The sequence below is a fragment of the Tarenaya hassleriana genome, unplaced genomic scaffold (genome assembly GCF_000463585.1).
Source record: "Tarenaya hassleriana unplaced genomic scaffold, ASM46358v1 Cleome6, whole genome shotgun sequence".
Classification (NCBI taxonomy): Eukaryota; Viridiplantae; Streptophyta; class Magnoliopsida; order Brassicales; family Cleomaceae; genus Tarenaya; species Tarenaya hassleriana.
The window spans coordinates 1,496,896-1,511,115 of record NW_010968505.1 but is presented as its reverse complement, the minus strand read 5'-3'; the positions used below and the strand labels follow the sequence as shown (position 1 = coordinate 1,511,115).

General features: G+C 40.0%; 1 protein-coding gene across 1 annotated transcript; it reads left to right on the top strand.

Annotated features, from left to right (window-relative positions):
- Nucleotides 1-9,065: 9,065 nt before the first annotated feature.
- LOC109116043 lies at nt 9,066-11,764 on the top strand. The gene is made up of 7 exons (XM_019200771.1): nt 9,066-9,286; nt 9,335-9,399; nt 9,489-9,765; nt 10,071-10,550; nt 10,626-11,174; nt 11,430-11,581; nt 11,664-11,764. The coding sequence occupies exons 1-7, from the start codon at nt 9,066-9,068 to the stop codon at nt 11,762-11,764; spliced, it is 1,845 nt and encodes a 614-aa protein (XP_019056316.1).
- The last annotated feature ends 2,456 nt before the right edge of the window (nt 11,765-14,220 follow it).

Genomic DNA, 14,220 nt, shown 5'->3' with positions numbered 1-14,220 from the left:
TGCTGAATAGGAGTCCAACGAAGTCGGCTGAAACGACACCATATGAGATATGGACGGGGAAGCGTCCCGCGTTATCGTTTGTCAGAATTTGGGGTTGCGACGCTTACGTGAAGCGTCAGATGGCTGATAAGTTATCCTCCAAATCTGATAAGTGTTTATTTGTAGGCTACCCTAAGGAAACTAAGGGTTACTACTTCTACTTTCCGGTAGAGAACAAGGTGTTCATTGCTAGGAATGCGACTTTTATGGAGCGAGAGTTCGTCTCCAAAAGAGTCAGTGGGAGTAGGGTCGAACTTGAGGAAGTTCGAGAGCAGCAAGTAGATGCTGAGCCGAGTGAACAAGTTGAAGAAGTTCAACCTGTTTCACTGCCCGTTGTGACTCAACCTTTGACGAGTGAACCTCGGAGATCAGGCAGGATTCGCCAAGAGCCAATGAGATATGGATTTCTCGTGACTGGGAATGAGGAACTCATGTTATTAGAACATGACGAGCCTACCACATACCCGGAGGCTATGGCGAGTCCGGATTCCGAGAAATGGCGCGAGGCTATGAAGTCTGAGATGCAATCCATGTCAGACAACCAAGTATGGACTCTGGTTGATGCGTCTGAAGGGATAAAACCCATCGGATGCAAGTGGATCTTCAAGAAGAAGACCGACATGGATGGCAACGTGCACACGTATAAGGCACGACTTGTGGCGAAAGGATTCCGTCAGATTCATGGTATTGACTATGATGAGACTTTTTCGCCCGTAGTTATGCTGAAGTCCATCAGGATCCTACTTGCCATAGCCGCATATTATGACTATGAGATATGGCAAATGGATGTCAAGACCGCGTTCCTTAACGGGAATTTGACCGAGGATGTGTACATGACACAACCCGAAGGTTTTGTCGATCCGAGGAACCCGAGGATGGTGTGCAAGCTTCAGAGGTCCATTTATGGACTGAAGCAGGCTTCGAGGAGCTGGAACCTTCGCTTTGATGAGACAATCAAAAAGTTTGGTTTCTCACAGAACGAAGACGAGCCATGTGTTTACAAGAAGGTTAGTGGGAGCACAGTAGTTTTTCTGGTGCTGTATGTGGATGACATTCTCCTTATAGGGAATGACGTTCCTACCTTGCAAGATGTTAAGTCTTGGCTAGGAACGCAGTTTTCTATGAAGGACCTAGGAGAAGCGGCCTATATTCTAGGAATAAAGATCTATAGAGATAGATCGAGGCGTCTTCTAGGATTGTGTCAGAGTACTTACATCGATAAGGTCTTGAAACGGTTCAAGATGCAAGATTCCAAGAAAGGAACCTTACCGATGAGCAGTGGCACAGTTCTCTGCAAGAGTCAGTGTCCTACGACACCTGATGAGCGAGAACGCATGGATCGGATTCCATATGCTTCGGCAATTGGATCCATCATGTATGCCATGCTTTGTACTCGACCGGATGTATCCTACGCGTTGAGCATTACGAGTAGATACCAGTCAGATCCAGGTGAGTCGCACTGGATCGCCGTCAAGAACGTCCTGAAGTACTTGAGAAGGACTAAGGATGTGTTCTTGGTATACGGTGGGTCGGAAGACGAGCTCGCTGTAAGAGGTTACACCGATGCTAGTTTTCAGTCAGACTCGGATGACTACAGATCGCAGTCTGGCTATGTTTTCTGTTTGAACGGAGGCGCTGTTAGCTGGAAGAGTTCCAAGCAGGCGACCGTTGCAGATTCTACTACAGAAGCTGAGTATATTGCAGCGTCAGACGCAGCAAAGGAAGCTGTTTGGATCAGAAAGTTTGTTGGTGATTTGGGTGTTATTCCGAGTGCTGATAGCCCCATTGCTCTGTATTGTGACAACAATGGAGCGATCGCACAAGCGAAAGAACCCAGATCCCATCAACGATCCAAATACATACTCAGACGATTTCACCTTATCAGGGAGATTATAGACAGAGGAGACGTGCACATTTGCAGAGTGTCGACAGATGACAACATTGCCGATCCGTTGACGAAGCCTCTTCCTTCGTCGAAGCATGAGGGTCATGTTAGGGATATGGGCATTAGATGTTTAGCAGTTCATGATTAGAGCAAGTGGGAGATTGTTGGTTTGGTGCTCTATGATGTACTGTTTATGAGCTATGATTATGATACATTTGATGTATTGACACTTTCTATAGTTTTATGGATTAGTGTTTGATTCATTACGTATTATGCATGCTTTAATATGTTGTGAAATCCGTGTATCATTATGAATGATACTAAACTCCCTAGTCTTGTGTCATTATGGGAATGATGACATAATAAGACTAGTATGATGTGTGATTGATGATCACATAGATGATCATAAGTATTGGATACGATCACAGTCATAGGTATTCGTTGGAGAACGGAATACTGGATTGACCTGCATGAGATTGTCACATGGACTAGCGTCATGACTTGAATCTCATATGACGGTTCCATGATTGGATCCTAAGACCTGAGATATCTACGGAATCCAACATGAGGAGTTGCGTGCTTTGATTACGTCAAACGTCCTGCGTAACAGGAGGCCTATAAAGGCGTGTATCAGGTACGAAACGAATCATGTGCTGGATTGTAGATAGTCAAGACGGGATTTGTACCTCTCGTAAAAGAGAGAGATATCGCTGGGCCCCTCGTGTGAGCGAGACTGTAGAAATGTGTGGCTTCACTATAGACGAACGTCGTCTATTTCAGACAGTCGAACTCAGTGAACGAGAAAGCAGTCGAATCAGATAAGGTGGCTTGTCCATGCCTTATGTTCGACATATGATATCGCGATACAAAAGGATCATCAGCTGGAATCATCACTGGAGTTCGTATGATCACGAACAAACTCTATTCGAGATAGGTAGTCATAGTGTCTTGCTAGAGACCGCCTATGACTTGTATATCCGGAATAGAGATTTCGGATTATACTGCTATATCGAATGAGCCTACAGGGTCACACACGCAGGGAAGGACAAACGCGTGAGAAAAAACGACGGAAAAACCAAGATGGAAGGGTCTGGAACGGACGGACCAGAAGTCCAGAACGGACGGTCCGCCGAGCCAGACCCGACGGTCCAGAACGGACGGTCCACTAATGCAGAACGTCCGTTCTACTTGCTGGAACGGATGGTCTGCGTGTATTTCTGGACCGTCCGTTCCGGACTTCAGATTTTCCGAAATTAAACCGAATTAGGGTTAAATCACTTTATAAGAAGGAGATTAAAAACCCTAATATAAGTGAACCGACTTTAGAACACCAAGAGCAGACTTTTTGTGAGATCCAAGAGCTTGAGAGTGTGATCAAAGTCCGTTTTTCTCAAAGCACAAATCGAATAGAGATTCGAGTCCTAGCAGACAAGTTCCAATCGTTGGAATCCATCCCGAGGTGTGGATACGTGTAGAGGGCGAGGTATTCTTCCTGCCTTTCGTGATCAGACGTATTCTTCGATTGATAAAGGTCCCGGATCGATTGAGGTAAGCGTTCTAACGTTTCTACGATTCAATAGCAGCATGGTTCTAGGGTTCTATAAATTTTTGTTTTACTTCCGCTGCGCAAACCCTAGAATCAATCTCTTAGGAATTAGATTCGCTCATGAGATCCCAGGAAAACCAACATTTCTGGTACGACAGATGGTTGGATATTGGCCCTCTTATTGAGTTCATCGGTAACTTAGGCCCTCGTATACTGATAACTCCTATTTTTCTCTATATTTTGATGAGAGTTTGTCTAAGTTTTATGGGATAATCACATTCTAGGCGTGTTAGGACACAAAACCCGGTTGTGCTTTAGTTTTGCAGAGTTATAGGTTTCGAATATGATTGGACTCGAAAAGGAGCTATTTGGAGCGTTAAAGGAGAAGTCCGGATGATGTACTCATGTTGCGACATCAATAACTTTCTCTACAGAGGTCCAAATCTGCGAGACTTGTACCATTGGAAAGAGCACGTCAAGAGCTTCGTGTAAACACCGAAATCGCGTAAATCCGACACCGGAGCAGAACGTTATGAGCAAAACCGTGAAGATCATAATTCTGCCGGTGCAGGGCAAATCCGGCTGGATTCGGTCCGAATCAAGACATCCGGATCCGGTCCGGATCCACCTGGAATCGGCCCAGATCCAGTCAAAAACCCTGTTTCGCGATTTTCAATATCCTAATGGGAATAGGATTCTTGGGAGCCGCCCTAGGGTTATAAGAAAGCCCTAGCCACGTCCTAGAACATCAGAGAGCCTTAGAGAACACTTAGATACAGACTTTTGTAGAGCTTTTGGTGAAGAAAAGAATAGAAGTTCACGGGATTTCGGGAAGAAGAAGGAATATTTGATCGTGGAGACTACACATCTACATGAGCTTTTCTCTCATCTCTTTTATCTCTTTTTCTTTATTCTTTTTATTGTTTTCCATGAACCGTGAGTAGATCCACGACTATGGGTTAGGGATTCGTTTGTGTTTTGGGTATGTTTGAACCCTAATTTGGATTTCGGTTTTGATTTGTTTCGGTTCTATTGATTTGCGCTTTTATTGGATTGATGTTTGCTAACCCATTGGTCAATTATCTTAGATTCTAAACTACATAGAGATATGGGTTTAGTTTCGGATCAAAATCAATAAGATAGATCGTATTATTCACATATAGATATGGTTTAATCGATCTAGGGGTGATGGTAGCGTTCTTCATGCATCTAGGGTTAACTTGAATAGATCGAGAGATTTACGAGTTACTCTGTAGGTAGTGAGTTAGTAGACCGAGAGGTGAATTCTCTATCTTTGTTGCTTGACGATTCCCGAAAGCAAGTCATAATCGTTATTCTCGCATGCTTAGCATATACCCATACACGTGAATACGATCCCGATACCCGTAGTCACCGTTGCTTGATAGTTTACTCGTTTTTATTGCATTATTTCCTTATTCTCCATTCTTTCCACATATTTTCATCATCACTTCCACTTCTACTTGCTTTGATTTAGTTTCGGTTTGGCTTTGCCGAAACGATCGGTTTGACCCCCAGATTCGGGAAAACTTCTAATTTTGTCCAAACCGAAGGGAAATAAGAGGGGAAAGCCTCTAGGTCGAAATTCATTCAAGATTTACACAGAAAATAGACCTAGAGCACACCAAAAGGGGGAGATTATCAAGAGGCAAGAGATCGGAGTAGAAGACGGAGATTACGAAGCCGGGAAATCGACTAAGCATTCTTCCTTTCTTTTATTTTACGATGTTTTGTATTATTGATATAAACTTTGTCGTTTCGATGTTTAGCGAGTAGTTCCCTTGCTGTGGGTTAGGGATTTGCTATGTAGAGATCTTTGATTTTTAATTTCAGACTATGTGGTATTATTTATTTGATTCAGTTTATTGAGTTGCTCTTAATGCGTTTGATCTTGTTGACCACTTGATTGAATGAACTTAGGGTTTTAATTCGCATAGACATATGAGATTCTAACCTGGAAATAACTCAGTAAATAGGAGTTGTTCTTAATGCGTTTGATCTTGTTGGTCACATGATTTAATTAACTTAGTGTTTTAATTCACATAGACATATGGGATTCTAACCTGGAAATAACTCAGTAAATAGAATAGGTATTGCATCGAGAGATGGATATTTGCCTAGGGATTATGATAGCGTTCGTTCATGCATTCAGGGTTTAGACTATTGAATCGAGAGATTAGTAGGATAAAGCCTGGATAGTGAGGTTAGACTCGAGAGACTTAATCTCTATTTTAGAGCTTGAATTCCCTGAATTGGATTTAGAAACCACATAATCTGCATCTTTAGAGAAGACCCTTGCATGTAAAGCAATCCCGAAACCTGAAGTGTTTATCATTCATAGTTACAACCGTTTTCATTGTTCGCTTTGCCACATTCTTCCACTTATATTATTTTCTCTGGACCTTGATTTGGATTTGGATTTAATTCAGTTGTTTACGTGTCCTTGTGTTCGACCCTAGTTGCTACACACGATCCGTACACTTGCGGTTAATTGTTGAGTCTAGGATATTATTACTTGATCAAATTTATACACCTAGATTTGCGACATCATCGACCTCCAGATTCATCACTATGTAAACAACTAGGGTCGAGCTAATGACTTTAAACAAGCGCTTCTCGGGAGGCAACCCGAGCACTATGTAACTTTTCTTTTTCTTTTCTTTTTCTTTGTAGCGTAGGTAGTAGAGAGCATGATTGTATTTTGGATCTTTCAGAATGCATTGCTATTATTATGCTTTTGTTCGGATAACGTTTGTTGTTCTATGAGCGTTTACACCGGCACACGAGAGATGAGCATCGACTTCCGAGAGACAACGTTGGATAGGTTCCAATTCACAGAGTGCGTGAGAGCTTTTGCGTTTGACGTGAGTTAACTTCGTTGCGAACGAACGAATTTTGCAGAGCTAAGTTTCTCTATCCCTCTTATTGTTCCTTTTCATACGTTGTCTTCGATTCTACTTTTCCGGGCGAGAGTCTACACCGTGGACGGTGTATGGTTCAAGTCTGGGGGGTGGAAAGATCATTCACACATTCAGGCCTATCTACTTAGGACTGCATTTAGTTTAGGTGCATTTTATCATGTCATATAGACTTAGGAAAATTTTTCACTTTTGCATATCACTTTGCATTAGTTGCATTCACATGTTTTTTTATTTTATTTTCATATAGATGGGTTTTTGTTAGGTTTGCATGATTGCATTTGACATATAGATTTAGGCTCATATAGGTTCACGTGCATACCTCGAAAACCCGTTTCGACCATCATTTGGAAGATTTGTGGGATGATAGAGTAGAAATATCTTGATGATCTAGTGACTTTGTGGAACGTGGTTGAACCGTGTCGAATTGATAGTTCTCCAGACTTTCTATATAAATTTGTGGGATGGGGTTATTATTTGGAACCTACAGAGTTGAAACAACTATATCCAGGTTATATGTTTCTTTTAGAACCTTTTCCGAGTCTTGCAGGTCGATGAAATCTAGTTCAACAAATGCCTTGGAAAAATAAAGCATCTCGACACTCCGCTGTCAGAATCTCGTCAACGAAAATCGTTCTAGGACATGAGTGCATCGATCGATGGTTCGGGTCTAAGTTGTGGGTTGGACATCGCATCAAAAGAAAAAAAAATATAGAAGAAGAAAAAAGAGAGAAAGAAAAGAAAAGAAAGAGAAAAATGATGTCCTTCAACTTCAACGTCCTAGAAACCCGAGGTGCTAGCGTTCATTAAAGAAATTCTACAAAAAGGTAAAAATAAAAGGTAATAATCCATGTATGAAGTAGAACTTAGATCGAAGAGGATAAACTGAGATAAGAATAGGTTCGGAAACATGCTTGGTGAAGTTGTAGAGATTCTAAGGGTTCCAGGTGACAATAAAAATCCCATGGCTAGGTAGATTAGTCTTTGGTAGAAAGATCATAGTAAACCGGTTTGGGTACGATTTTCGGGAAACTAGCATTGGATGTATTTTTCGCTTTTGAGTTTCATGATGATGCTATTTGATGTTCGTCATTCCCTGTTTTGCAGATTTTATTCCTTCGTTCTTTACTCGAGGACGAGCAAAGGCTTAAGTCTGGGGGAATTTGATAACTCCTATTTTTCTCTATATTTTGATGAGAGTTTGTCTAGGTTTTAGGGGATAATCACATGCAATCATAGACATTCTAGGCGTGTTATGACACAAAACCCGGTTATACTTTAGTTTTGCAGAGTTACAGGTTTCGAAGATGATTGGACTCAAAAAGGAGCTATTTGGAGCCTTAAAGGAGAAGTCTGGATGAGGTACTCATGTTGCGACATCAATAACTTTCTCTACAAATGTCCAAATCGTGCGAGACTTATACCATTGGAAAGAGCACTTCAAGATCTTCATGTAGACACCAAAATCGCTAAATCCGACACTGGAGCAGAAGGTTATGAGCAAAACCGTGAAGATCATAATTTTTCCGGTGCATGGCGAATCCGGCTGGATTCGGTCCGAATCAAGACATCTGGATCTGGTCCGGATCCACCTGGAAGCGGCTCGGATCCAGTCAAAAACCATGTTTCGCGATTTTCAACATCTTAATGGGAATAGAGCTCTTGGGAGCCGTCCTAGGGTTATAAAAAAAATCCTAGCCATGTCCTAGAACATCAGAGAGCCTTAGAGAACACTGAGATACAGACTTTTGGAGAGCTTTTTTTGAAGAGAAGAATAGAAGTTCACGAGATTTCGGGAAGAATAAGGAAGATTTGATCGTGGAGACTACACATCTACATGAGCTTTTCTCTCCTCTCTTTTATCTCTTTTTCTCTGTTCTTTTTATTGTTTTCCATGAACCGTGAGTAGATCCACGACTATGGGTTAGGGATTCGTTTGTGTTTTGGCTATGTTTGAACCCTAACTTGGATTTCGGTTCTGATTTGTTTCGATTATATTGATTTGCGCTTTTATTTAATTGATGTTTGCTAACCCCTTGGTCAATTATCTTAGATTCTAAACTAAATTAAGATATGGGTTTGGTTTCGGATCAAAATCAATAGGATAGATCGTATTATTCACATAGAGATATGGTTTAATCGATCTAGGGTTGATGATAGCGTCCTTCATGCATATAGGGTTAACTTGAATAGATCGAGAGATTCACGAGTTACTCTGAAGGTAGTGAGTTAGTAGACCGAGAGGTGAATTCTCTATCTTTGTTGCTTGACGATTCCCGAAAACAAGTCATAATCGTTATTCTCGCATGCTGAGCATATACCCATATACGTGAATACGATCCTGATACCCGTAGTCACCGTTGCTTGATAGTTTACTCGTTTTAATTGCATTATTTCCTTATTCTCCATTTTTTCCACATATTTTCATCATCACTTCCATTTCTACTTGCTTTGATTTAGTTTCGGCGCTCACTTTTTTTGGCTAAGTCGTCTCTTTCTGGGTGGGACCGGATTAGGGTTTAGATTTAGCTACCGATCCGTTCGACCCCGTGTTACGACGATCTGTATCCTTGCGGTGAGTTGTGAACCGGGTAATAAATTCTAGACTCGGTACACACGTATCATATACTCAGATTACCAAAGTCTGCGAAAGTTAAAGATGTTGTCCGAGATGGCTGTTGGAATATATGCGGAGCTAGGAATGTCAGAGTACAACAGTTGTACTCCATTCTTGCAGGGAAAGAACCACCACGAGGCGACAAAGGCTCTGATTCCCATCTTTGGCGGGGAAAGGGTGACAAGTACCAGACTGATTTTCGCTCAAGAGACACATGGGACCATATACGGTGACCAGCAAGTCATGTTCCATGGCATCGGCTGGTTTGGTTTACTAATTCTATTCCCAGACATGCTTTCATTCTTTGGCAGGTCTTCCACCGAAGGCTCCCAACTGCGGATAGACTTGCTCAATGGGGCATTCAAGCGTCAAACTGGTGTGTTCTTTGCTGTAAGGAAGCGGAATCCCATAACCACTTATTCTTCTCTTGTGAATATAGTGTTGTTGTGTGGTGCTACTTTGCAGAGAAATTTGGAGAAAGACCGCCTTTGGACATCGGGAAAACTGTTGTATGGCTTAATCATCCGACGATTCTGACATCACGGGCAGAAGTCCTGCTAAAGAAGCTTCTATCTCACCTAGTGGTGTACGAACTTTGGAATGAACGAAATGGCCGAATTCACCGGAATCTCTCAAACTCGTCACACCAACTGCGACTCAAAATCGACAAATCCATGCGGAACATCCTCATATCCTTGCAGAAGCAGGAGACTATTGACTCAAATGAATTCATCCAACTTTGGTATCAGATTACTTACTATTCTATTTGACTTTGCCCACCTGCTATGGGAATCCTTGTATTGTGATCTCTGTATATCTTGAATATTCTTGTAAACTTTATGAACTCTTTACGGTAGTAATATAATACTCACATTAAACCCCAAAAAAAAAGTTTTTTTTGTTGATATAACAAAAAAAAAAAGTTAAAGTTCCAAACGCTAATTACAGGGGAATGAGTTCTAGAACCGAGTTGGATCTCATCAGCTTCAAGAGATTTTTGTTATTCTTCCACAAATGTTTCACTTGTTGAATAACCTCCATCCTATTTATTATTGCTATGGAGGCATTGTCTAGGAAGTTGGATAAATCTGCAGCCATCGGACATCTACAACTACACACGAAGTGTGCAGACCCTATGCTGACCCATCTGATCTTCGCCGATGATCTGGTAATTTTCTGCAAAGCAACTCAACAATCACTGCAAACTATTCAGAGCTGCCTAACATGGTTTGGAAGGAATTCTGGCTTGGAGGTAAACCCAGGGAAGTGTGAGATATTCCTTGGAGGTTTATCGGACCAAAGACAACAAGAGCTAGCAGCATTCATGGGCATAGCACTTGGCAAGTTTCCGATGAGGTACCTGGGTCTTCCAGTGAGTACTCAGAGATTATCAAAGGCTGATTATGAACCCTTGATGGAGAGAGTTAGAAACAAAGTGAGCAGTTGGTCAAGCAAGGTACTATCTTATGCAGGGAAGATCCAATTGGTCGCAACAGTGATATATGGCATGGTAAACAGTTGGAGCCAAGTTTTCCTACTTCCTAAATATCTCCTCAAACAAATCGATGCAATATGCTCCAAATTCCTCTGGCAAAACTCGGCAACCAGATCTGGAAGAGCGAGAGTAGCATGGAACGCAATTTGTCTGCCAAAGCGGGAAGGTGGTTTAGGGTTAAAGAAACTGGAAGATTCAAACAAAGTTTTTCGGTTGAAGATGATTTGGAGTCTCTTTAAAGATGCTAGCTCACTTTGGGTGGCTTGGGTCAAGAAAAATGTATTAAAGAGAGGATCCTTTTGGAACACAACACCTATCCCTAGAATGTCGTGGAATTTCCGAAAGTTATTGAAGTTGAAAGAGCTAGCCACACAATATATCAGATGTCGGATCGGGAATGGAAACACGGCGTCCTTTTGGCATGATAGTTGGACTACCTTCGGACCTCTGCTCGAATATATTGGAAACAATGGGCCTAGACTACTCAGAATTCCCATTACCGGCAAAGTAAGTGCAGCAATATCAGGGGGAAATTGGTTCCTTCCTGGGGCTCGGTCCCAAAGGATTCAAGAACTGCATATACACTTGCTATCAATCTCGGTACCTGATCAGACCGCGGAAGATGACAAGTATGAATGGAAAGTGGCAGAAAATGTGTACTCACGTCAATTCTCAGCAGCAGCGACATGGAAGTTACTGCGTGAAACAACACCTCAAGTGCCTTGGGCGCGAATGGTATGGTTTAAACAAGCGATATCACGTTATGCATTTGTACATTGGATGGTTATGCAGGGAAGGCTGCCAACACGGGATCGACTGCGGCGTTGGAATGCAATACAGGACTCAACATGTGTCCTCTGTGCCGAAGAAGAAGAATCACATGCCCATCTCTTTTTCTGGTGCCCTTACAGTGCGGAGATCTGGCAGGGAATAGCGAGAAAGATTTGGAGCAACCCACCAGGTGACCTAGTCATATGTAACTCTTGGTTGAATGGAGTTCTCCAATCTGATGGCAGGAACCGAAAGATACTAATGCAGTGCCTTATTCAACACGTCATCTACGAGATTTGGAAAGAGCGAAACTCACGTATATTCTCCAGCACTTTGACGGTTGTACAACCTCTGATGGTACGTATCGATCGATCAATCCGAACTACCCTCCTGTCACTACAACAGGCTCGAGAAAACCGAAGCAACACTCTGCTTCAGGATTGGTATTCACTTACGACTACGCAAGAGATATTAGACGAAGGATGAAATTGCTGTAAAATTTATTCCTGTCACAGAGTTTTTAGCGAAAGCTTTTAATGTGGATTTGGATCGTGTACTATGTACCCCAATTTTGAGTAATACAAAACACATTATATAAAAAAAAAAAAAAGATTCAATAAACGTCGAGCTTGCGATCGCGTCCAAGATGGAACATAAAAGACGAAGACCCCAAAAGTTTTTTTTTTCTCTCAAATAAAAAAAATATTACATACATAAATAAAGGATAAGGCACACAATTCTTCTGAAAAAGAGTAAAACATTTATTTAAGAAAATAATGTTCAAAACTACCCTTTAACAATTCCTATTATTATAAATAATTACTTTTATCTTACGGAAAAGGTTGGGATCCCTCTATCGAAAACTATTACCCTTGAAACATACCACGAATGTTTTTTATAATTCGTATATCATCGTATCATGAATAATAACAGACCCAGATATATATATATATATATATATTTATAAAGGACCACCCTAGCTAGTTTATTTAATCGAAAATTGGTATTAGATCACCGTAGAATTATTTAAAGATACTTTGATAAATGTTAGGGTTGGACATATAAACGAGATATACTATATAATCAAACAAGATTATATATAAACATAAGAGATGTAGTTAAATGAATATGACATAAACGAAAATTAACATCTACCGTTTGTGATTGACAGTGGTGTAATTTAATTAATCCTTTTGTTTACATCATTCAATTGATATTGAGAGAAACATATGTTAGAAAAAGAAATTACATATTCAACAAATAAATTAATTCTGGTTTACTTGGGCTTTCTCTAAAGCAACTATGTTGTCCGAACGAGTGTAGTCACCACCATCATACACACACGTATATATATACACACATATATATAAGGATATCATAGCATCAAATCCCCAAGGCATGGAAAATATCCAACGATTTCCACTAACTTTGAAGAATCAAAATCTACTAACTAAAAAAAATTACAGAAAAAGACGAAGAAGAGGAAGAAGAAAGATATGGTTCTTGGATGTCTCACAAAGTCATATAACAGCTTGTCTCTATGATACATCAATATATACATATATTCGTATCCCAAGTTGATTCCTAACCAAGATTTCGAATTTTGTTTGGAAATTTTTTCCCCATCTTTATGCAACTTCAGTATATATATATACACACACTCGCTTAACACTATATCTATAAATCTTCAGCCTCGATACGTGGAACAGAATCTCTCCTGCAGGCACAACTGCAAAAATCTTATGGCATGAATGCACACGTCGTTTTCGTATCCCCAAATCTTTTTATACATACATAAACATAAGAAAGAAAGACAAATAAAAAGAAACGAAATTACTTTTATTGCTATATCTCTTCTTCTTTCGGTTACGTTAGAATGAAAATAAAATACATATTTATAGGAAAGTGAAGAAACAGAGTAAAAAGGAAATATAGACACAATGAAAACAAATCAGATACACAATATTTGGCATAATAATATTGTATCCATTATTATTCTTCATCGTATCTCATATCTTATTTTACTCTCATCACATATTCATTTTCCTATTTTAACACATACATGTATTGACACACACACATATATATATATATATATGTTCACAAAACCAGTATGTAACACACCCATCAATAACAAGTCGTAATCAACAAGAAATAACTCTGGTTAACCAGACAGATCTCTGGTTAGTCGGTTAAAGGAGGAATTAAAGAATATATATGTTTGCAACTGTTTGGTCGTGATCCTTGAGCCTATACATACATATATACATACATGCATACATGTATTAATACACGCCCGCGCATAGACAGACGCACCCAAAAACATATATAGAGATATTGTCGTGCATGTAAGATTCTCTTTAAATGCATGTAGAAATTTGTGAAATGATTTGTTTTATTAATAATCAAAATAACATATAAATAGATGAGAGTCTTACATTGAATAAGTATAATAGATATAATAATAAATATTTCTAAATATATATTTTCCGGATTTGATAAGATGTTCATTATACGATATATCTCGTAATATTCTTCAAGATCCGAAATGATCTGCTTTATTGATAATCAAAATAACATATAAATAGTTGAGAGTCTTACATTGAATAAGTTAAATAGATATAATAATAAATATTTCTAAATATATATTTTTCGGATTTGATAAGATCTCCATTATACGATATATCTCGTAATATTCTTCAAGATCTAGTATATCTCAACATCCCCTTCAAGTCGGAGCGTGGAGATCACGAAACACCAAACTTGCAGAAAATATGATCAAACGCATGCCGCTTGAACCACATCACCTTGGAATTTCTGTCAATAGAAGATATAACTGGAAAAAATCAAACGAACGACTGCACTGCAAATTTGGAAACACGTAAAAAGAATCGTTTGATGATAACAAAAAAAGACGACAATCGCGGTGCG